Source organism: Acinonyx jubatus, chromosome E1 (assembly GCF_027475565.1).
Source record: "Acinonyx jubatus isolate Ajub_Pintada_27869175 chromosome E1, VMU_Ajub_asm_v1.0, whole genome shotgun sequence".
Lineage (NCBI taxonomy): Eukaryota > Metazoa > Chordata > Mammalia > Carnivora > Felidae > Acinonyx > Acinonyx jubatus.
The window spans coordinates 35,532,682-35,556,937 of record NC_069397.1 but is presented as its reverse complement, the minus strand read 5'-3'; the positions used below and the strand labels follow the sequence as shown (position 1 = coordinate 35,556,937).

Here is a 24,256-nt window from a genome sequence, read left to right as displayed (position 1 = left end):
GACATAGAACCGAACGAGCTATAGCCTTTGGTGACTGGCTTCTTTCACCTAGCCAGTGTTTTCGAGGTTTGTTCAGGTTGTAGACGAAACCAATACAGGCATACCTCGTTTTATTGCGCTTTGTAGATGCCACGTTTTTTGTTTTTTGTTTTTTTTTACGTTTATTTATTTTTGAGACAGAGACAGACAGAGCATGAATGGGGGAGGGTCAGAGAGAGAGAGGGAGACACAGAATCTGAAACAGGCTCCAGGCTCCCAGCGGTCAGCCCAGAGCCCGATGCGGGGCTCGAACTCACGGACCGCAAGATCGTGACCTGAACCGAAGTCGGCCGCTTCACCGACTGAGCCACCGAGGCGCCTCGCTGCCACGTTTTTTGCAGTGAAAGCTTGTGGCAACCCTGGAGTGAGCAAGCCGATGGCGCCATTTTTTCCAACGGCACTCGCTCGCTTTGTGTTTCCGTGTCACCTTTTTGTAATTCTTGCCACGCGTCAGACTTTTTTCGGTTATATATGTTTGTTACAATGACGGCTGCCCAGTGATCTTTGATGTCACTTACTGTGCCTGTTTTAGGGCACCACCAACAGCACCCATGTAAGACAGTGAACTTAATCCCCAGGCATCCCTATTCCCCGAGACCGGGCAATATGGAAGTCAGGCCCGTTAGAAACCCGACAGTGGCCTCTAAGTGTTCACGGGAAAGGGAGAGTTTCACATCCCTCCCTTTAAATCAAAAGCTGGAAATGATTAAGCGCAGCGAGAAAGGCATGCCGAGAGCCGAGATAGGCTGAAAGCCAGGCCTCTCGTGCCAAACAGTTAGCCAAGTCGTGGATGCCGAGGAAAAGCTCTGGAAGGAAATGAGCAGTGGCAGCTGCGGTGAACATAGGAGTTAGGAAGTGGAACAGCCTTATGGCCGATAATGGAGAAAGTGTCAGCGGTCTGGAGAGAAGATCAAACCGGCCACAACATTCCCGTAAGCCACAACCTCATGCAGGGCAAAGGCCCCAAAGTTCTTCAGTTCTGTGCAGGGTGAGAGAGGTGAGGGAGCTGCGGAAGGAAAATACGAGGCAAGCAGATGTTGGCTCGTGGGAAAGAAGTCCTCTCCATACCATAAAAGTCCAAGGTGAAGCAGTACGTGTTGATGTACAAGCTGTGGCACGTGATCCCGGAGATCTAGCTAGGATAATTATTGATACCAGATTTTCAATACCAGATTTTCATGGGAGGCAAAGCAGCCTTCTTTGGAGGAAGAGGACTTTCATAGCTAGAGAGGAGAAGTCAATAACAGGCTTCAAAGCTTCAGAGGATAGGGTGACTCTCTTGTGAGGGACTAACGCAGCTGGTGACTTTCAGTTGAAGCCAGTGCTCCCCCAGCATTCTGAAAACCCTCGGGCCCTGAGGAGTTATGTTAAGGGACGCCTGGGCGGCTCAGTCGGTTGAGTCTCCAACTCTTGATTTCGGCTCAGGTCATGATCTCAGGGTAGTGGGATCGAGCCCTGAGTCAAGCTCTGTGCTGACCTTGGACTCGCATGGGATTCTCTCTCTCTCTCTCTCTCTCTCTCTCTCTCTCTTCCTCTGCTCGTGTGTGCTCTCTCTCTAAAACAAAACAAAACAGAAAAAACCAGAATGATGTTAGATTCACTCAGCCTGTGCTGTAGAAATGGAACAAAGCCTGGATGAGAGCACATCTGTTTACAACATGGTTTCCTGGATATTTTAAGCCCACTGTTGAGAACTGCCAAGTTGGAAAGGAAAAAGGTTCCTTTCCAAAAGATTACTGCCCACTGACAATGCACCCTGGTCACCCAAGAGCTCTGGTGGAGATGTACAATGAGATTAATGTTTTTTCATGTCTGCTAACACCACATCCATTGTGCAGCCCTTGGATAAAAGAGTCATTTTGACTTTCAAGTCTTGTTGTTTAAGAAATACGTTTTGTGAGGTTTCAGCTCTCCTAGATAGTGATTCCTTTGATGGATCTGAGCAAAGTAAATTGCAAACCTTCTGGAAAGGTTTCACCATTTAATTTTTTTTTTTTTTTTTAGAGAGAGAGAGCACGAGTTGGGGAGAGGAACAGAGGCAGAGAGAGAGAGAGAGAGAGAGAAAGGGAATCTTAAGCAGACTCCATGCTCAGCAAAAAGCCTGACATAGGGCTTGATCCCACAACCTTGAGATCATGACCTGAGCCAAAAATCAAGACTCGGACGCTCAACCGACTGAGCCACCCGGGTGTCCCAGGATTCACCGTTTAGATGCCACGAAGAACGTTTGTGGTTTGCAGGAAGAGGTCAAAATATCAGCGTTCACAGGAGGTGGAGGAACTTGATTCCAACCCTTGTGGATGGCTTTGAGGGGCTCAGGACTTGAGTGGAAGAAGTCCCTGCAGACGTGGTGGAAAAGCAAGAGAAGTAGGAGCAGGAGTGGAACCAGAAGATGGGAGTACATTGCTGCGATCTCGTGACTAAGTTGAACAGATGGCGGGGGGGGGGGGTGCTTCTGAGAGGGACCTGGCTCCCAGCGAAGATGGCGGGAAGATTGGCAAAACGACAAACACCAGATTTGGGATATCACACGAACTTCATTGATAAAACAGGGCTTGAAAGCCATGACTCCACAATTTCTAAAGTTCCATTGGGGATGGTGCTCTCACGCAGCACGGCACGCTGCAGAGAAGTCACCTGTGAAAGGAAGCGTCGGTTGACACAGCCCGCTTCCTTGCTGTCTTATTTTAAGAAATTGCCACAGCCACCCCAGCCCTCAGCAGCTGCCACCCTCATCCATCACCAGCTGTCCGTCTCAAAGCAAGACCCTCCACCAGCAAAAGATCACAACTCGCTGAAAGCTTAATGATAGCATTTTTTTTGCAATAAAGCATTTTAAAATTAAGATGTGTCCTTTTTTTTTTTTAGACGTAATGCTATTGCACACTTGCTAGACTATAGTAAGCTGTAAACCTCATTTTATATGCACGAGGAGACCAAAAAATTCATCTGACTCATTTTATTGCAATATTCGTTTTATTGTGGTGGGTCTGGAACCAAAGCCACAATGTCTCCGAGGTATGCCTGTGCTTCTTTTTTTTTTTTTTTGAGATGTAATTGACATATAATGTTATGTTAGTTTCCAGTTTACAGCCTAATGATTCAATATTTCTGTATCTTTTGAATACATCATTGTTTTTATTCCCAAATAATATTTCACTGTATGAATGTGCCATACAGTGCATTTTGTTTATGCATTCATAAATTAAAAAAAATTTTTTTTCTTAATGTTTATTTATTTTTGGGACAGAGACAGAGAGCGTGAGCAGGGGAGGGGCGGAGAGAGAGGGAGACACAGAATCTGACACAGGCTCCGGGCTCCGAGCTGTCAGCACAGAGCCTGACGCGGGGCTCGAACTCACGGACCGCGAGATCATGACCTGAGCCGGAGTCGGTCGCTTAACAGACTCAGCCACCCAGGCACCCTTATTGTCTGTCTTTTTGATAATAGCCATGCTAGTGGGTGTCATAGCTCACTGTGATTTTGATTTGCATTTCTTTGATGGCCGATGATGTTCAGCATCATGTCATTGCTTCCTATTACTTAGAAATTTTTTTTCTTGTAATGAGAACTTTAAGATTTACTTTCTTAGCAACTTCAAAATATGCAACACACTATTGTTAACTGTAATCACCATGCTGTATATTACATCCTCATGACTTATTAATTTTATAATTGGAAATTATTTAAAAAATGGAAGTTTGTATGTTTTGATCCCCTTCACCCGTTTTGCCCACCCCCCACTTCTGGCAAGCATCAGTCTGTCTGTTAAAAATTTTTCTAAGCTTGGAGTACCTGGGTGGCTCAGTCGGTTAAGCGTCCGACTTCGGCTCAGGTCATGATCTCACCTTTCGTGGGTTCGAGCCCCGCGTCGGGCTCTGTGCTGACAGCTGGGAGCCTGGAGCCTGCTTCGGATTCTGTGTCTCCCTCTCTCTCTGCCCCTAACCCACTCGCATTCTGTCTCTGTCTCTCTCAAAAATAAATAAACATTAAAAAAAAATAAAAAAATTATTTTCTAAGCTTATGTATTTTGCTTCTTTTTGTAAAAATTTTTAATGTTTATTTATTTTTGAGAAAGAGAGAGAGAGAGAGAGACAGAGTGCAAACAGGGGAGGGCAGAGAGAGAGAGGGAGACGTAGACCCGAAGCAAGTTCCAGGCTCTGAGTTGTCAGCACAGAGCCTGATGTGGGGCTCGAACTCACAAACTGTGAGATCACGACCTGAGCTGAAGGTGGACGCTTAACCGACTGAGCCACCCAGGCGCCCCTATTTATTTATTTATTTATTTATTTCGAGAGCACAGTGGGGAAGGGCAGATATATATATATGTGTGTGTGTGTGTGTGTGTGTGTGTATACACATATATATATATGTAGAGAGAGAGAGAGAGAGAGAATGAGAGAGAGAGAGAGAGAGAGAGAGAGAATCCCAAGTAGGCTCCACACCACCAGTGCAAAGCATGATGCAGGGCCCAAACCATGAACTGTGAGATCATGACCCGAGCTGAAGTCAGACTCTTAACCGACTGAGCTACCCAGGCAGCATTATTTACAACAGCCAAAGGTGGAAATGACCTAAGTGTCCACCAGTGGTTGAAAAGATAAAGAAAAAATGGAAACCAACTTGACAATAAACTTCATATATTGAAAAAAAAAAGAAAAGATAAAGAAAATTGTGTAACTATATATGGTGAGAGATGTTAACTAGACTTACCGTGGTGATTATTTCACTATATACTCTAAAGATAGATAGATATCATCCTGTTGTATGCCTGAAACACATATAATGTTGTCTATCAAATATACCTCAATAATAATTTAAAAATACCGTGTTAACCAGGTATAAAGTTGTTAAGGAGCTCACTCAGAGTGTAAAAAGAGAGCTCTAGGTTATCATGGAGTTGGAAATTGTCTGAAGTAGCTACAAACAAAAGGAAGAAGTTTCTTCTATGGGCTCTTTTGTCTGCAGATTATTGGTTGCATTTTCCTTCTTTTTCATGTCCAGTAATTTTTTATTGTATGTTGGACATTGTGCTACTATGTTGTAGAGGTTCTGAAATTACTTTATCTTCCCATAAAGAATATTACGCTTTGTTCTGGCAGGCAGTTAAGTTACTGATACAGAACCCTGTCTTGCTGAGGCATGGTTTCAGGCTTTGTTACAATGGGTCTATTTCAGTTTTATCCCTAGGGTGTATGTAGCTTTACTGCTAGAAGAATTCACACTATTTGCCAAGCTCTCTTCCTTCTGTACAGGGCACAATCCAGGCTGACCACAAAAATCCATATGGATGAAAATAAAATAAAATAAAACAAAATAAAATAAAATAAAATAAAATAAAATAAAATAAAATGTAAAAACACTTTCGATTTTATGGGAAATTTGCTGCCCTCGGCTGGCCCTTCTAGAGAGAATTTTTTTTTTTTTTTTTAAATATGCTTCGCTTTTCATTTCTCAGGATGGGATTTTCTTCCTCACACCTTGAACAAAAGTCTAGAAACTGAGCAGATAGAACAGAACAGGTGTAGTTTGGGGGGTTAAAGGTGTCAAAGATTCTAGAAGAGGGGCCAAGATTTAGTCTTTGGTGGAAGTTGTGAAGAGATTAAATTTAAAAAAGCAGAAGTTAGGAGAATGGAAGGAAGAAATGAAACAAATGGAATTTGATAGAAAAACAAATGCTATCTCCCCCTTTAATAAAAAATTAGATCGGTCAGGGGCGCCTGGGTGGCTCAGTCGGTTAAGTCTGATTTTGGTTCGGGTCATGATCTCGCCATTTGTGAGTTCGAGCCCCGCGTCAGGCTCTGTGCTGACAGCTCAGAGCCTGGAGCCTGCTTCACGTTCTATGGCTCCCTCTCTCTCTGCCCCTTCCCCGCTCACACGCTGTCTGTTTCTGTCTCTCTCTCACAAATAAACATTAAAAAAATAAAAAAAAATTCGATTGGTCCGTAAGTTGCTATAAGCTAGGCATTAAGAATCGTCTATCCATCTATGACTGTTTGCACAGTCATCAGGGATGTTTATTTTAGCCAAGTCTCAGTTATGCATGTTGTTAGGGGAGGCCTTGGATAATCAGAAATTTAAATGCTCACCCTAAGCAATAGATTTGCCTACTTTCTCTTTCTTTTAAATTCTTCACTAAGAACCACTCACACATAGGGAATACTATGATTTGCAAAATCATGATTTGGAAAGTTTATCTCTCATTTTCTTCCTGTTTGGTGGTGGGGCTTCCGTGCGAAAGACGGGGATGGTTAATCCGTAAGCGGAGAGCATCACGCCCTTGAATCCCTGAGAACCGGCTGCCTCCTTCACTCTCAGGGGCTCAGTTTTCCATCTGGCCTCTCTGGGGGCTTCCAACAGGCCATCAAAGGATGGGCCCTAGTCGGAGGACGGGGGTCCTAGAACCCGCAGCCTCCTCCCCTTGGGAGGTGGTCACTTGAGTAGGTGCCTTCTGGTGCCCACGGGTGGTTGTCTGCTTCAGATCTCCTCGCCGAGGGCGACAGAATGACGTGCGGGAGCCGTCGAGGCAGCCGAGGCTTCTGGGGTGTGCCCTCGGTTTGGACCCGGATGTGGAGGTGGAAGGGCGTTCTGGCCTCACAGAGGCCTCCAGCTGCTAGAGCCATTCCTGGCCCCTTCCTTCCAGCGGCCACGGGGGCCTCGCGGCACCGCTGCCTGAACAATCCCACCGCCTCATCTCGCGCTCCCTCTGTCCCCTTAGACGCATCTGACCTTCGGGAAGGAGTTCACAGAAGCGGAAGAGGCCAAACAGGTGGCTGGGCAGGAAGGAGAAGCAGCAATTCCCAAGGTCAGATCGGAAGGACTCCGCAAAGTATGCTCACATAGGGTGGAATAATGACAAAGGATACAAGACAGCTGGAGGACGAAAACCCAAGTAAATATCAAAGAAGTTCAAGACACCCAGGTCCTTTCTCAGTTGCCCAAAATATTCTTTTTTGGGGGGATCACAAACCACCAAGATATCGGTGAGATACACAGGTATTGCAGGAAAACAAGAGGACAGAAAAAAGCAAAGTTATGGACTGAATTGTGTCCTCTCTAAAAGGAAGCCCTAACCTCCAATGTGATGGTATTTGGAGCCGGGGCTTTGGGGGGAAGTAATTAGGTTTAGATGATGTCATGAGACAGGGGCCCTTAAGATGGGATTAGTGCCCTAATGAGATGTGATGTGATCACTCAGTGAGAGAGTAGCAGTCTGCTAGCCAGGCCGAAAGCTCTCACAGGAACCTGACTATCCTCGTACCCTGATCTCACACTTCCAGGCTCCAGAACTGTGAGAAAAGAACTTTCTTTAGGACACCCGGTTTATGGCATTTTGTTATAATGGCCTTAGCCGATTAATACATTAATATATGTTGTTCCAGAACAAAAACGTCCCTTATTCCGGGCAAACTAGCCCCGCCTCAAGTTGGGTGAGAATAACTCACCTAATTTCGCCCATTTATCGAATGCTTATTATGTTCCAGCCTTTGTATTGGTACTGAGGACATAGGATAGTGCAAAATAAATGAGATCTCCACTCTCCTGATGCTCCCATTCTGCAGGAGGCGAGGAAGTAATAAACAAAGAAAGTGATTAAGACGTAAATATCCGGGGGGCACCTGGGTGGCTCCGTCGGTTGAGTGTCTGACTTCAGCTCAGGTCATGATCTCACAGTCCGTGAGTTTGAGCCCCGCATCGGGCTCTGTGCTGACAGCTCAGAGCCTGGAGCCTGCTTCGGATTCTGATTCTGTGTCTCCCTCTTTCTCTTTCCCCTCCCCTGCTCATGCTTTGTCTCTCTCTTCTCAAAAATCTATAAAAACATAAAAAAAAAAGAAGAAGAAGAAGAAGTAACTATCCGGTAGTGATAAGTGCTATCCAAAAATGAACAGGGTATGATTAGGGAAACACATTAATATCAAGAGTACCCGCACGTCCTGGGAGGTGACATTAAATTGAGGCCTGAGTGACCAGAAAGGGGCAGCTGTGTGACCTGGAAGAAGAATATTCCAGGCCGGGGAACAGCTGGTATAAAGGCTGCAGGGGGAAAGGAACTCGATGTGCTTGAAAACATGAGATAAGGCCTGTGCGCCTGGAGTGGTGTAAGGGTGGTGGGAAAATAGAAGCTGAAGTCTGAGAAACAGCCAGAGATCAGATCACCCAGGCCATGGTAGGAAGCCTCATTCCGAGTCAGCGAGAGATACTGGACGGTTGTTTTTTTTTTTTTTTTTTTTAACGTTTATTTATTTTTGAGACAGAGACAGAGCATGAATGGGGGAGGGTCAGAGAGAGAGGGAGACACAGAATCGGAAACAGGCTCCAGGCTCCGAGCCATCAGCCCAGAGCCTGACGCGGGGCTCGAACTCCCGGACCACGAGATCGTGACCTGAGCTGAAGTCAGACGCTTAACCGACTCAGCCACCCAGGCGCCCCGATACTGGACGGTTTTCAAGCAGGGGAGTCTCATCACCTGATTCACCCTGCGATGTGAAGAATGGCCTGGAAAGCAGGAGAAGACACAAAGAGACCGGCTGGCACGCTTGCGTAAACCAGACCGGAAACAAGCGATGGTGTTGTGGGCCAGAGTAGCACCTGTGACAATGAGGCGATGTGAACAGGTCTGTCATGTGGCTTGGAACTTGCTGCTAGGTCAGATACCAGGGAGTAGGGGGAGGAAGGAATAAAGGACGATCCCCAGATTTTTGTCTCGAGAACCTTGTTGAAAGAGCATGTCATTTCCTGAATCCAGGAAGACTGGGGGGACGATCCAGTGTGGGGAAAATTCAGATTTGTTTTCAATGTGTGAAGCTTGCGATGCCTTCTAGACTCTCGAATGTCGAGTAGGCAATTAGCTGTGTCAAGGAGATAGCTGGATGTGCAAGTGGTGTAGAATAAAGAATTTGGCTGGTCTTTGGCTGTGGTTTCGGGGAGGTATCCCCTAAGTCCTTGGGATTTCCCAAGTGACGCGATTTTCTTTGTGAGTCCTGGGCCATTCCTGAGTTAGTGTGAGATTGACATGGAAAACGAAGGCATAAGAAATACAGAAAAAATGAAACTTGCAGCCCTTGACAAGTACTGGAGACAGGCAGGGTGACCTTCCCCCAGGAACTCAGCTGCCTGGGTGTTAATGTTTTGCTCCAGGCAAAAGGCGACCTCAACCTGACATTCGCCTCACCTCCAGGACGCTGTAAGTCTTCTTTAACATATGAAAATCCCTTGGGGCGCCCGGGTGGCTCTGTCGGTTGAGCTCTGACTTTGGCTCAGGTCATGATCTCGCGGTTTGTGAGTTCGAGCCCCGCGTCGGGCTCTGGGCTGACAGCTCAGAGCCTGGAGCCTGCTTCGGATTCTGTGTCTCCCTCTCTCTCCGCCCCTCCCCCGCTTGTGCTCTGTCTCTTTCTGTCTCTCAAAAATAAATAAAATGTAAAAAAAAATTTTTTTTAAATAAAAAATTCTTTTTTTTTTTTTTTGTTTATTTTTGAGAGAGAGACAGAGACAGAGTGCAAGTGGGGGAGGGGCGGAGAGAGAGGGAGACACAGAATCCGAAGCAGGCTCCAGGCTCTGAGCTGTCAGCCCAGAGCCCGACGCGGGGCTCGAACTCACAAACCGCGAGATCATGACCTGAGCCAAAGTCAGACGCTCAACCGACAGAGCCACCCGGGCGCCCCAAAAGAATTTTTTCTTAACTGTTCACTCCTGGACCCCAATATTTCACATCAAGATGACTCAGATGGGGGCTGGCTAGAAAGAGCAAATGGGATTAGAGGGTTGGAATTTTGAGCTTCACCTCCAGGCAGGGGAGGCCAAATCATGAATTCAGCCACATGATTAATGTATCAATCCATCCTACCTATGTAATAAGACCTCAGTGAAAATTCTGCATACCCAGGGCTCATTGAACTTTCTGGTTGGTCAACACATTAACGTGCTGAGAGGGTAGTGTCCTGATTCCGTGGGGAGAGGATGAAGAAATTCCGCAATTTAGACCTTTCCAAGCCCCTCACTGTGTGTCTTTCCATTTGACTGGTTCTGATTTGCATCCTCTGTAACAAAACTGTGATAAGAAGTATAGAGTTTCCTGAATTTTGTGAGTCATTCTAGCAAATTATCAAATCTGAAAGAGGGGGGCAATGGTAACCCCTGAATGTGTACCCAGTTGGTCAGAGTGTGGGTGGTCTGGGTACCCCTGAATTTGGCTTGTGAAGCGAAGGTTTTGGCGACTGTGCTTTTAAACCTGTGGAATGTGTGCGCTAACTCCGGGGGGTTAGCATCAGAACCGGATTGCAGAACACTGGGGAGTCTGGAGTGTAGGGAAATGGCCGAGACAGAGATTTATTTGATGGTCGCCGGCCCAGAGATGGTCTTCAATGCCATGGTGTTGGGTCCTGTATAGCTGGAGAGAGGACTCTCAGGAATGACCTTGAAGGTGCTTTGAGCAGAAGAGCCAGGAAAGGAGACTAGAAAGCAACTGGCAGGGATGTAGGAGGGAAATCTGAAGAATGTGGCTCAGTAGAAGCCCAAAGAGGGCTAGATTCCTGGAAAGACGGAACGGTCAACTGTGTTAAAAGGTCCTAAGAAGACAAATACAAGGAGTGTAGCAAAGAACCTCAGTGGAGCATTTACTACCTGAGCATCCTTCCTGTTAGATCCCCCTCAATACTCACCAGGTCCTTCCTTTCTCGCCTTCCTCCTTGGTCACATTGCAAGAGGGCATTGAAAATATGCCCTCTGTGTTGGTGGGGAAGCTTTCTTAGCCGCCTTTCTGTCTGTAGAAAATTGGGGGCACAGAGGTCCTTTTGTATCTCCAGAACCTTTCAGTCCGAGTGGGGGATGGTCTGCCAACGTAGTTCTCTCAAAACTGGATATTTTCTAGGTCTTTCATTTCAGACAACTTCATGGATCAAAAGCAATGCCCGTAATTCTTCTTTTTTTTTTTTTTTATTTATTTCTTTTGAGAGAGACAAAGACAGCATGAGCAGGGGGGGAAGGGCGGAGAGAGGGAGAGAAAGAATCCCAAGCAGGTTCCCCACTGCCAGCACAGAGCCCGATGCGGGGCTCAAACCCACCAACTGTGGGATCATGACCTGAGCCGAAACCAAGAGTCGGACACTTAACCGACTGGGCCACCCAGGCGCTCCATCTTTTATTTTTTTTTAAGTTTATTTATTTTGAGAGAGCCAGACAACACGAATCGGGGAGGGGCGGGGGGAGGGAGAGAGAGAGAGAATCCCAAGCAGGCTCTGTGCCGCCAGCAGGCAGAGCCGGACGCTGGGCTCAAACCCACAAACCAAAACTGCAAGATCATGTGTGATCTTGCCAAAACCAAACCAAGAGTGGATCAGGACCTCAGCCAAAACCCTGAGTCCAATGCTTAACCTGCCTGAGCCACCCAGGCGCCCCACCCACAATTCTTGCCTGCATTTCTCTCTAGACTTAATTTCAGATACTTAAGAGCAGCTGAGCAGCTATCAGGCTTCTGTGGGTTTATGGTTAATCATTCTAGGAACTCTTTTGTCTAGCTGAATGCATCTACAGGCACCAGCTGAATCCTTTCAGCAGCTGAAAAAAGGGTGTGACAGCCATCCCCTTGGTTTAGTCTTTGTGCTAAAGCCTTGTGGTAATGACCACAAATTCCATCAGTGGCTGTAGGCACGCCCCTTTGCATTGTGACTACCCTCGCTTCAAGAGATAGAGTCTTTTTCTCTCCCTTCTCATCTGCTCTTAGCCAGGTGCCTTTCTCTAGGCAATGGTACATCAGCCAAAGTGATGAAAGGAGAGACTTGAGGAGGGTTGGCCGGCTCTCGCTGAACTCAGGAACCCTCTGCCATACGGGAAGAAAACTGCTGGAAACTGACAGACCAGATGGAGCAGAAAGCAGCAGTTGCAGCCAAGGATTCCTTAGACCACTCAGCCTGCCAGTGATCAGGCATGCAGGTGAAGCTCTCTTAGCTCTCTTAGATCATCCAGCCCCAGTCCAGACCAGAAGAGCTGCCCAATCAACCCACAATATCATGAGAAATAGAAATGTTTACTGTTTGAAGCCATTACAATTTGGAGCTGTTTGTTATGCAGCAACCGCTAACTGATACAGGCTGTAGCTTCATGGCAGCATCCTAGTTTTTTCCTGAGTCCTCACATAGTCATTAAATTAGTATGGGTGGAAAAGTGGTCAGAGGTTAAGACACACGTGAGCTTCTGATTAATGAAGACTGGCTCTCTCAGCTGAATGGTCCTGGGCTCGGAAGGAGCGGAGTTGAAAGGCCCGAGAGAGGAGGTCTGGAGAAGTCACATGTGCATGGATCCACGGGGGCAGGCATTAGTGTGCTTAGGTTTGTGTTTTCCATCAATAACCATCAGAGAGCATCCGCCCCAGAGGCGCTCAGCAGCCAGGTGGATACGCTAAGTCATTCAGTGGATGTCAGGCAGCCTCTGTCCTTCCATCCTCCCCCTCCCCACTGTAGTGCTCACCAGTGGGCCCATGAGCAGAATAGACATAATGGCAGGGATGCAGCTATGCAAGGGCTCCCATTACCAAGGCTGATCTGTCTTGTTTTTCTTTAAAAAAATTTTTTTTTAAACGTTTATTTATTTTTGAGAGAGAGAGACAAGGCACAAGTGGGGGAGGGGCAGCAGAGAGAGAGGGAGGCACGCAATTCAAAGCAGGCTCCAGGCTCTGAGCTGTCAGCACAGAGCCCGACGCGGGGCTCGAACTCACAAACCGTGAGATCATGACCTGAACCAAAATCGAGAGTTGGAAGCTTAACCAACTCAGCTACCCAGGTGCCCCATCCTTATTCTTTTTCCACCAAAATCTAATGTTGACTCATCAAAATGTCTCTCCTTTTGAGCAAGACAAGTGTCTTAGCATCTTTTTTTTTTTTTACTATATGCTAAACTTTCCTTCTTCATATCTTATGCTCTTGCTTTCTGATATTTAAATTTACAAATATTTACATATCATTCATTATTTTCTAGACACACAAATTTGTTTTATTGATTTTAATTTTAAGTAGGCCCTATGCCCAACATGGGGCTTGAACTCACATCCTTGAGACCAAGGGTCACATGCTCTACCGACTGAGCCAACCAGGTTCTCCTATTTTATTGGTTTCTAATCTTACTGTATCTCTTTGCATTCCACTAACTTCCTTCTGGGTATATTTTCCTTCACTCAAGCACATATTTTATTTTATTTTTTAATTTGTTTTTTTTTTTAATTTTTTTAACGTTTTTTATTTATTTTTGAGACAGGGAGAGACAGAGCATGAACAGGGGAGGGTCAGAGAGAGGGAGACACAGAATCTGAAACAGGCTCCAGGCTCTGAGCTGTCAGCACAGAGCCCGACGCAGGGCTCGAACTCCCGGACTGCGAGATCATGACCTGAGCCGAAGTCGGACGCTTAACCAACTGAGCCACCCAGGCGCCCCTTTTAATTTGTTTTTGAGAGAGACACAGAGCATGAATGGGGGAGGGGCAGAGAGAGAGGGAGACACAGAATCCGAAGCAGGCTCCAGGCTCTGAGCTGTCAGCACAGAGCCCGACGCGGGGCTTGAACTCATGAACTGTGATATCATGACCTGAGCCGAAGTTAGATGCTTAACAGACTGAGCCACCCAGGCGCCCCTTTGCTATTCTTTTCTAATAGAATTCCCATTTGATGCCTTCTGGATTTTCTTCCTTAACCCTCATGCCGCTGAACCTGCTTTGCAGTTTCTTCCAAGTTCTTTAACTCTCTATGCAGCATTTTCGGGAATTTCTTCAGGTCTGTCTTCAGTCTCCAGTTCATGGAATCTCTTTCCAGCTGAGTCCAAATTGTTTTTCTCTCTCCACTGGCTTTCATTTTGGTGCCTTTTCCCACCTATACTTTCTATTGGAATCGTTTCCAAATCTGCCTGTTGTTTTTTTCATGATGTTCTGGCTTTATCGTAAGGATTCAATGTCTTCTTTATTTTCTTTGAAAAATGCAAAGATACTTATTTTAAAGTCTGCTCTAAATTGTCTTCCTATTTCTAGCGCTGCCTGGTTTGCTCAGTCAGTAGAGCATGTGACTCTTGATCTTAGGGTTGTTGAGTTCGAGCCCCACATTGGGTGTGGAACCTACTTTAAAAAAAATTTTTTTTTTAAATTAAAAAGTTGTCTTCCTCTTTCTAGTTCACAACTGGTTGCATCTGCTGTCTCTCATGGTGCTGGGTTTCTTTTTATGCTTTATAGTACTTGGGGGCCCCTGGGTGGCTGAGTCGGTTAAGCGTCTGACTTCAGCTCAGGTCATGATCTCACGGTTCGTGGGTTCGAGCCCCGTGTCAGGCTCTGTGCTGACAGCTCGGAGCCTGGAGCCTGCTTCGGATTCTGTGTCTCCCTCCCTCCTCTCTCTCTGTCAAATAAATAAAGACTGAAATAAAAAAAATTTTTTTTAAGTTTATTTATTTATTTTTAGCAATGTCTACACTCAGTGTGGGGCTTGAATCACTCCCCGGAGATCAAGAGTTGTATACTCTTCTGATTGGGCCAGCCAGGCGCCCCTAGGGAGTCTTCTTATACTTGCCTCTTTTGCAGTTATTCAGGAACTACCTGTTTTGAAACCCTTTGTATATTAGTTTGTCAGTGAGGAGCTGTGACAGGTGTGCATTGCAAACTTAGTCTATTAATCAAGGAAATTTATATACTTGGCTTTACAGGAAAAGGGTGAGGTCAAAATTCAAGCCCTGCCTTGGGCAACAAGTAGGCATTTCCCATTGAGGAAATTAGTGTAGGTTCCTACCTCTTCCGTGTTGTGTGCACCCCAAGTCCAAGGGACAAAGTCATTTCTGGGTATGGCAGGGACTGCTGGGTGTCTTCCAATACTCGTTCTCCTTTTCTTTTTTCATCATAGGCTCTTGATATATTCAGGGTGTCAGTAAGTTCAGCCAGAGGACCACATTTCCCAGCCTACCTTAAGGTAGGGGCGGTCATGTGACTTGATTCTGGCCAATGAGGTATCCACGAGCCTGGGTCCCTGGTGTAAAGCCGCCAGCCCAGCTCTGGATGACCTTCCTCTGGGTTTCTTGTTATACAAGCTAAATACGATTTCTAAGCTGTTCCCGCCACACTTTTGAGAGTCTCTATTTCTTGGAGAAGATTTTTTTTTTGCCTTTATTTTTATTAAAACTGTTTTTAATGTTTATTTTTTAAAATATATTTTGAGTGCTTATTTCTTTTTGCGCGAGAGAGATGGAGAGTGGGAGAGGGGCAGAGAGAGAAAGAGACGCAGAACCGGAAGCAGGCTCCAGGCTCTGAGCTGTCAGCACAGAGCCCAGGGCAGGGCTTGAACCCGCAAACCGTGAGGTCACGACCTGAGCCGAAGTCGGACGCTCAACCGACTGAGCCACCCAGGCGCCCCTCTTGGGGAGGATTTCAATTCCTCACAGATACTCAGTGTATCTCCTCCCTGTCATCTGGTAGGTGGACAGATTCGCTGGGGTTCCAGCAGCATCCTTGTAAGTGCCCGAATGCTGGAAGGAACTTGGGCTCCTGAGATCGTGTGTATATAAGCTAAGTGTCTCTACAACACTGAATAACGGGGCAGCTCGGTCCCTTGTTTACTGAATCTATGCTAGATGAAGGAGCGTGGTCAGAAGCTCCCAGAACTTTACCTATGCTTCAATCTGAAGGCCAAGGCAGAACTCCACTGAGGCTCACCACCTCTAGTCTTGCTGCGTCCAGACCTAGGACTTATAACAGTGCCACCAAGCACCCGACTAAACCCTACTGTATCAGGTACCCTGAGGTTTACACAGGGTCACCCGGTTGAATGAAACCCCTTTATAAAGTATAAAGGTCAAAAGTACGCTCACAGTGAACTGCAAACAAGTTCTAGACACGGATTACCTGCCCACCTGGCCTTCGAATTAGCTACTGGACGAACACAACTGGGTAGTATTCTCGGGGGAGTCAGATTACAGGCGGACAAGGCCATTAGGGTGTCCTTTGGAGGGGGAGGTCATTCTGGGCCTTGGCACAGCAGAAGTTGGGAGCCGGTGGTGGCGGGGTGCGGGGGAGAAGGGGGGTCCCCTGGGTACTGGGTGAAGGGTTCTAAACACAGACGAGACCCTCCTACCCCGCTTTGATGGTAATTGTGGCTGGTTCACTCAATACCACGCTCCCCGTATTTGCTCTGCGTGGAGTTATTTCTAGAGAGTGCATGGTAAGGCCTGGGAAGGTGAACGGGGTAATTGCTGAAACGTCAGCGATGTTCTGGTCTCGCGGCCGTCGAACGCGATAGCCCTAGGAGGGCCAGAGCCCCGAGAGCCTCCCAGAGCCAGTTGGGGACCAGCCCCACTGTGATAGCCCAGCAGTCCTTGGAACCGCACATCTTCCCTGCGTGCTTTCCCCGTAAACATCAGATGTGTGCTTGGTCTACGTCCGGAGGCTCTTAATGTTTCCCTCCCATGCTTTCGCACTCTTTGATGTTTACACCCGGCGAACACGAAAGAAAGACCGTGTGCATTTGGCTGCTGTGGCTTATTCGCTGGCCGAGACAGCCCTGCACGTCCGCTCCGTCCAAGCGTCGGAGAACTTTTCCTTCGGCTGCAAGTGGTGCCCGAACAGGGACCCTGCAGAATTGACTGGCTCCCGGCTGCGAACCTCGCTCTCAAGCCTAGAAACGGGAAAAGGACGGTCCTGCCCACGACGAGACGAGAAAAATACCCCCAGTCTTTCCTGTTCCAGTCAGGCGTGCAGAAGCCCTCGTCTTCTTGTTTTCTTTCACTTTTGTTTTCCTGTTCGCCTGTCACGGGAGTTTCACCATCCAAACAGAATGTACGCAAGGAACAACTCCATGTGCTTTTGCACTCGTCGGGTTGTAAGGTCCCAGACACAGATTGAACCCAACTGCTTTGCAGAATTTATCAGCAATGCCCCTGGGACCCCGCTGAAGGGTCCCTTGAAATGGCTGATTGGGAGTGCGCAGGGCGCTGCTTAAAAAAAATGCTCTTGGCCCAATAAAGATCGCTCATTTACACACCCGGAACGCATGCCATATTGCTATTCACGTTTAACCAGAAAAACCTGATTAAAATCGTTGCCGGGACTGGAAAAAAAAAAAAAAGAGAGAAGAGAAGAAAAAAGAAAAAAATTCTGCGTCTGTTCATCTATCTGAGCCAACAGGCTTTAGGACCGGCAGACCCCTTTCTCTATCCTCTGGCCTTTTATCCATCACCAGCCTTCTTGAGGGCACCTCACGTCTTCTATGCTCCTCCATCCCCTGGGTTATGAGAAATTCCCTCACATACGTTGTTTCAATACGACTAATAATTCTCGCAGAGTCTCACAACGAATAGATGACATTCGGGCACCCTTGGAGAAAGTTAGTGTCTCTCCTGGATTGCTGAACTGGTTTGGAACCTGGGGACATTATCTTAGACATGCCATCTTGTTGGTCAATATCACCTTTAGTGTGTGTTTTTCTCTTTATGTCTGCTGATGTTTATGCCGCTTCCTGCCTGCCAGCCTTCCCATAAAATTATACCTTAAACCACTCAACCGACCCTTGGGTGGACTCTGACTGCCGTACCCCCAACCCCGTCCCTTTATCAGCTTGAAGAAGCCAGGCCGGTCATCGGCCCTGTTCCCTAAAGGCAGTTGGGGGCCGTGTTCCAGGGGGAGAAAGAAATAGGGGAAGGCAGGGAGTGAGAGGGGACCTTCAGGGAGGCAGACTGTGGCTGCAAGCGGGAGGCTGAGAAAGAGGCAGCGAGTTTGGAGAAAAAGGAGGATGAAATACACATGTTCCAGCCCTGCCTGAGCTAGGTGACATGACAGTAGTCTCTCACAGTTAGATCTGTGCTGTAAAAAAGAAAGTAAACGGTCAGAAGTTCCTTATAGGCAGGTGTTCCTTGCTTTACAGGACCAGGCAGACTTATGCAAGAGTTGTAAGTTACGTGCCAACCTCCTGGCCCCTCAAAGTGGCCAAAAAAGGCAACCACTTATAGACTTGCCCCCTGAAGCCTCTTCTCAGGAAAAGCCACCTGTTAGACCCTCCTGCCCTCCATATCCAAGATTGCCAGGGATTAAAAAAAACCTTTCCCCTAAAAGGAAGTCACATTCAATGTATCCATTGACTAAAATGCCTCATGGTACATTTGGCCCCATAAAGGTTTCATTTTCCTTGAAAGATCTTAAACAAATAAAAAAAGGACCTGAACAAATTTTCAGACAGCCCCGATCAATACGTATAGAAGTGTTCCAACACCTAACCTAGGTTGCTGGAGAAAACACAGGCCATCCCTGACGAAGGGGACTCTGACACTCTCTCGCCGTTTCTCCTAATACACTAAAATTTTGCTAAATGTAATTAAGACTGATGGAAATAAGGAAAATAACTGTATGTAGAAAAGCAGGAGATATATAAGGAAGATATAAGGAGTGGGGATGCATTTTTATTGAAAGTAAAGAAAGTAATTTTGTCCTAAATGAGATTGGTTCTTTTTTTAAAAAAAAATTTTTTTTAACGTTTATTTATTTTTGAGACAGAGAGAGACAGAGCATGAACGGGGAGGGTCAGAGAGAGAGGGAGACACAGAATCTGAAACAGGCTCCAGGCTCTGAGCAGTCAGCACAGAGCCTGATGCGGGGCCTGAACTCACGGACCGCGAGATCATGACCCGAGCTGAAGTCGGATGGTTAACCGACTGAGCCACCCAGGCGCCCCGAGATTGGTTGTTTGGAGAAAAATGGCTTAGGTCAAAATCTATAGGCTCCGGGTTCCAAGCTGTCAGCACAGAGCCCAATGTGGGGCTTGAACCCCCGAACCATGATATGACCTGAGCTGAAGTCGGAAGCTTAACCAAACTGAGCCACCCAGGTGCCCCGACACTGACAAATTTTGAGGCTTATGGAGAGGACACAGTGTATCAGGCTGTTATTGCTACAACAGTGCTGCGTAACAAACAGGCCCAAACTCAATAGCATAACATGGTGAGCATTCATTTTCACACTCATGCTCACAGGTCAGCGGGTCAGCTGGAGGAGCTCTGCTCACGTAGCTCTCATCTTTCCGGAACAAGGGCATCTTTTTCTCATGACAATGGTAGCAGCCCAACAATCTGGGTAGGAACATACAATGGGTCTCAAGTCCCGGGATCATTCATGCACAGCGTCACTTTTGCCCCTACCCCGCTGGCCAATCATGCACAGCGTCACTTTTGCCCCTACCCTGCTGGCCAATCATGCACAGCGTCACTTTTGCCCCTACCCCGCTGGCCAATCCCAACACAGCAGAGTGGGGAAGATACTCCACCTTTGTGAGAGGAGCTATAGTCACATCACTAAGGGCACCGAGACAAGGAAAGGTGAATAATTGAGAAGAATCACGCGATCTACTGTGTGGTCTGTTCATCACCAGTTAGGCTTATAGAGGTATATCTAGTCCCACTTTCTAGACCGAGGACACTGCTGAGAGCATGAGAAGGACAAAGACTTAAAGTGTAGCAACGTGAAGGTCACTGGGGATCTTAGCAGAAGCAATTTCTGTGACAGTATGGGGTAGAATCCACACTGGAGACACTGAGGCAGGGTGGCAGGTGGAGGGATTGGGGGCAGGGGATTGAGTGCAGACAACTCTTTAGGGAAATCTGAAGTCTGACTGCAAAGGGAAGAAGAAGAGGGTTTTTTTTTGTTTTTGTTTTTTTTTTAAGAAAAAACTGGGGAGAATTTCGTTTTCCTGTTTATGTTTTTTTTTTTTTTTTTTAATTTCATATTTTATTTTACCTCCAAGTTAGCGTCTGGTGCAACAATGATTTCAGGAGTAGATTCCTTAGTGCCCCTTACCCATTTAGCCCATCTCCCCTCCCACAACCTCTCCAGCAACCCTCAGTTTGTTCTCCATATTTATGAGTCTCTTCTGTTTTGTCCCCCTCCCTGTTTTTATATGATTTTTGTTTCCCTTCCCTTATGTTCCTCTGTTTTGTCTCTTAAAGTCCTCATATGAGTGAAGTCCTATGATTTTTGTCTTTCTCTGACGAATTTCGCTTAGCATAATACCCTACGGTTCCATCCACGTAGTTGCAAATGGCAAGATTTCGTTCTTCTTGATTGCCGAGTAATACTCCATTGTGTGTGTGTGTGTGTGTGTGTGTGTGTGTGTATACATCTTCTTTATCCATTCATCCATCGATGGACATTTGGGCTCTTTCCATACTTTGGCTATTGTCGATAGCGCTGCTATCAACATGGGGGGGCATGTGCCCCTTCGAGACAGCACACCTGTATCCCTTGGATAAATACCTAAAGAGAGAAGCATGGACATGTTTAAATATTACCTGTCAGCGTCCAGTAGAGAGGGAGAAGGTGAAGGTACAGGGGTAGAGGAGGACGATTGGTAGGGCAAGGTCCTGAGAAGGGGGGCCGGGAAGGACCCAGGGAACAAGTGGAGACTTTCCCCTAAGGTAGGAGGAAGGACCCCACCACGTCTCACCCTTGATTCCTGCTGCAGGGGAGATGATACCAACTCCCCCATCTTGTTCACAGCCGGTGTGGTTAAGCTCTGAGCCCCTGAACGGAGCATCAGTGGTTTGGATCTGAGCGCATTTACCCTCTGGACCCTTACCCCTGCCGATCTTATCAGAACGGGCTCAGTCGTTACTACATAGAGCCAGGTTTCCTCCGGTCTTGTTTCTGACACCTCGGGTGTTGGCCCCACTTTTTACCTTTGAGTCACCTGCAAACAGTTCATACGTATGTGAACGAAAATTCATTCTTTATCCTAATCCTGGCGTTGGTGGGAGGAGACCGTGGAGACTCTCAGGGTCTCAACATGCTGTCGGGAAGTTATGAGGCAAGAGGAGGGAGTAGAAGCTGAGACCCAAGGGGCGAAGTGACCTGCTCAAGGACACACACAGAAGGACACAGCGGGGGCCTCACTCAGGAGCGGGTCCCTTGCTTCTTGGCTTAGGGGCCTGCCATCCCCGCTCTGCCGATGCCAATAGCTCCAGCCGGCAACTGTGGACTTTCCTAAGTGCCTCTTTGCCCTTTACTCCGGGTCTAGGGTGTCACCTCGAAGCGTGAAGCCAAGCGTTGGGCAAACTCCAGGGTCGTAGCAAGATGAAGATATAAGGGTTTCTTCAGCCACAATTAACGCCCGGCTCAAAGAATTTAAGCAGCGAGGCTTGAGGAAAGGTTACAGCTTTACCAGAAGCCGGGGCACCTGCTCCTTGGAGGTTTCAGTGACTCACCAGTGTCACTGAGGATCCGAACTCACGCTGTTTTCCTCCTTCACTGTCCTTGCTACCGGCTCTCTTCACGGCAGAAAGACTAAGGCAGTGTGGCTCCTCTAATGGGGAGAGAGGGGCAGGTGCTACCTGTGTCATTTACCGGTGTCACTTCCTCCAAGCTCCTTCCCAGCCCCAGGCCAAGCTGTGGAGCAGAGTCTGGTGCGGAGAGAGGAGTACCCATGTTTTAAATCTGCTTCCTAAGAGTGGATGTTCCAAGCCAGGACTCTGTAATAGTCAAGGGCTCACCAGAAAAGCAGAAATAAACAAACAAAAAACAAAACAAAAAACCCCCAATAAGCTATATATATATATATATATATATATACATATATATATATATATATATACATATATATATATATATATATCTGTAGATAGACTTATTTTTTTTAATGTTTATTTTTGAGAGAGAGAGGGAGAGAGAGGGAGAGAGAGGGAGGAGCAGGGAGATGTGGGCACAGAGGATCCGAAGCCGGGTTCTGTGCTGACAGCAGAGAGCCCGATGTGGGGCTCGAACCTACGAACAGTGAGATCATGACCTGAGCTGAAGTCGGATGCTTAACCGACTGAGCCACCCAGGTGCCCTCTCTGCAGATAGACTTATTATAAGGAGTTGTCTCAGGTGATTATTTTTTTTAATGTTTATTTATTTTTGAGAGACAGACAGACAGAGACAGAGAGCACGAGCAGGGGAGGAGCAGACAGAGGGAGACCCAGAATCTGAAGCAGGCTCCAGGCTCTGAGCTGTCAGCACGGAGCCCGACGTGGGGCTCGAACCCACGGACTGCAAAGACTAGTCGGACGCTTAACCGACTGAGCCATCCAGATGCCCCTTTCATGTGAACAGTGATGCTGAGAAGTGTAAGATCTGTGCAGCCGGCAAGCTGGAAACCCAGGAGAGCTGAGGGGATAGTTCCAGTCCAAGTCTGAAGGCCTGAGAACCAGGGTAGAAGAGGGCGGGAGTTCTGGTCTGAGTCCGAGTCTGAAGGCAGGAGAGGATTGATGGCCCAGCTTGCTGACAAAGAGAGAGAATTCCCTGTCACTCAGCCTTCAACAGGCCAACATCTGCTCTCCTCAGCCTACAGGTTCAACTGTTAATCTCCTACCCACCCAGACACAAATGTCTGTGTCTGAACACCTCCTCGCGTTGAGACGTAAAAGTAAGTTGGTGCAGATTCCAAACAATTCTGGGCATTCTGAGCCCGGGTTAGAACCGGGTGCTTGCTCTCAAGGAAAAAAATGATGTTGAGGGAATTGTGGAATCCGTCCCCCCCCCCCCGCCCGCCCCCCGCGCCCCCACCTGGGTCTTTCTTTGTTTCCGAGGAAGATCTCATTCCTTGTTTACTCTAGAAGGGAGTATCAGAGGGAAGTCTAGAATGATGTTCTTGAGATCAGGGCCGCTGAGCTCTTGTGCTCTCTTGCTTCAGCCACGGTCTCATCTCCGCCCAAGGCCATGCTTTTTTCTGTGTGTCCTGTGATGCCGCACACAGCCCTGGAGGTACATTCAGGCACATTTACGCCTGGAGAGAGGGAGAATGTTCTCAGAAAACAGCACGTGAAGCTTATCCCCTGACTACCTTAATTTGCTGCTCCTTAATACAATGAAACGCATGCAACTTCCATCCAAGCAGGGAGGAAATTAGATGAAATCTTTGGGGGTGAAAGCTACAAGGCGGGTCATAGAGTCAGAGATATTGTAACAGTGTTGCGGGGTGACAGGTGCAGCAGAAGTGTAGACTTGTCGACTCACCCCATTGTGCACCGAAACGGATGCAACATTGTGTATCATCGATGCCTCAGTAAAAACAAAAGAAAAGAATTAGATGCAGTCTTGGTGAGAGTGAAGACTTCAGCATACTCAGTTTTTTTTCCCTATTTTCTTTTGTTGCTTATTTTTAAATTTTTTTCAGTATCATCAAATTTAATGCAAGGAGTAGACAATGGTGTAGCGCGGACCTAAAGGGATAGGTCCTATGAGAATTCCCTAATTATAGGATATGGATTTACAAATCCCAGCTGGCTGAGTGTTTATTTAAATCAGGGAGCGGGCAAGTCTTGTATTCCAGTAAAAAATTTCCAGCTGGTAAACAACTTAGCCCGCAGAGCCATGGTCACCCTAGTTATTTCTGAGTAGTATGCACTAGTTTTCTTAGTAATGAAGTTTATTTTAACGCCTGGCTAGTTGAGTTAAATACAGGAAGAATAAAATACATCAAACCTATTGTATTCGTACCGTATTTTGGGGCTCATATTCAGGAATGATTTGTGTGTTAGTAAACAATCGGATCATTGATTCCAGACTTGTGATGCTTAAGAGAAATGTAGGAGACTGAACTGCGTTTTATAAAGTGTTGGGATGTTTTAAGAGAACTTGAGATTTACTCTATTTTATCGGTTTAATTGATGGGGAGTTAAATTACTTGGAGAAGTTTGGCTTGTCTGAGCAGACAGATGAAGTAATGAAAAGAGAAAAAAAATGAATATAAATATGGTGCCTTTAAAAATGCAACTACAGGGGCACCTGGGTGGCTCAGTCGGTTAAACTCAGGTCCGACCTCAGCTCAGGTCATGATCTCGCGGTTGGTGGGTTCAAGCCCCACTTCGGGCTCTGCGCTGACAGCTCGGAGCCTGGAGCCTGTTTCAGATTCTGTGCCTCCCTCTCTCTCTGCCCCTCCCCGGCTCACACTCTGTCTCTCTTTCTCAAGAATAAACAAACATTAAAAAAAAAATTAAAAAAAAAGAATGCAACTACAGATGGTCCCTGACTTAGATGGTTCGACTTACGGTTGTTTGCCTTTACAGTGGTGCAAAAGCGATATGTATTCAGTAGAAATCGTACTTCAGATTTCGAGTTTTGATCTTTGCCCAGGCCAGCAAATCTGCAGCACGACGCTCCCTTGCAATGCCCAGCAGCGGGGGATCCCAGTCGGCCATCTGATTTCGAGGGTAAACACAGCCAGTAACCTATAACCATTCTGT

General features: G+C 46.9%; 1 protein-coding gene across 1 annotated transcript in view; it reads left to right on the top strand.

Annotated features, from left to right (window-relative positions):
- Nucleotides 1–6,544: 6,544 nt before the first annotated feature.
- B4GALNT2 (beta-1,4-N-acetyl-galactosaminyltransferase 2) overlaps nucleotides 6,545–24,256 on the top strand; it is a 65,664-nt gene continuing 47,952 nt past the window's right edge. Inside the window, exons 1-2 of the mRNA XM_053211842.1 lie at nucleotides 6,545–6,595; nucleotides 6,759–6,845. Of these exons, the coding sequence (XP_053067817.1) occupies nucleotides 6,545–6,595; nucleotides 6,759–6,845 (138 nt within the window). The remainder of the gene's footprint in view (nucleotides 6,596–6,758; nucleotides 6,846–24,256) is intronic.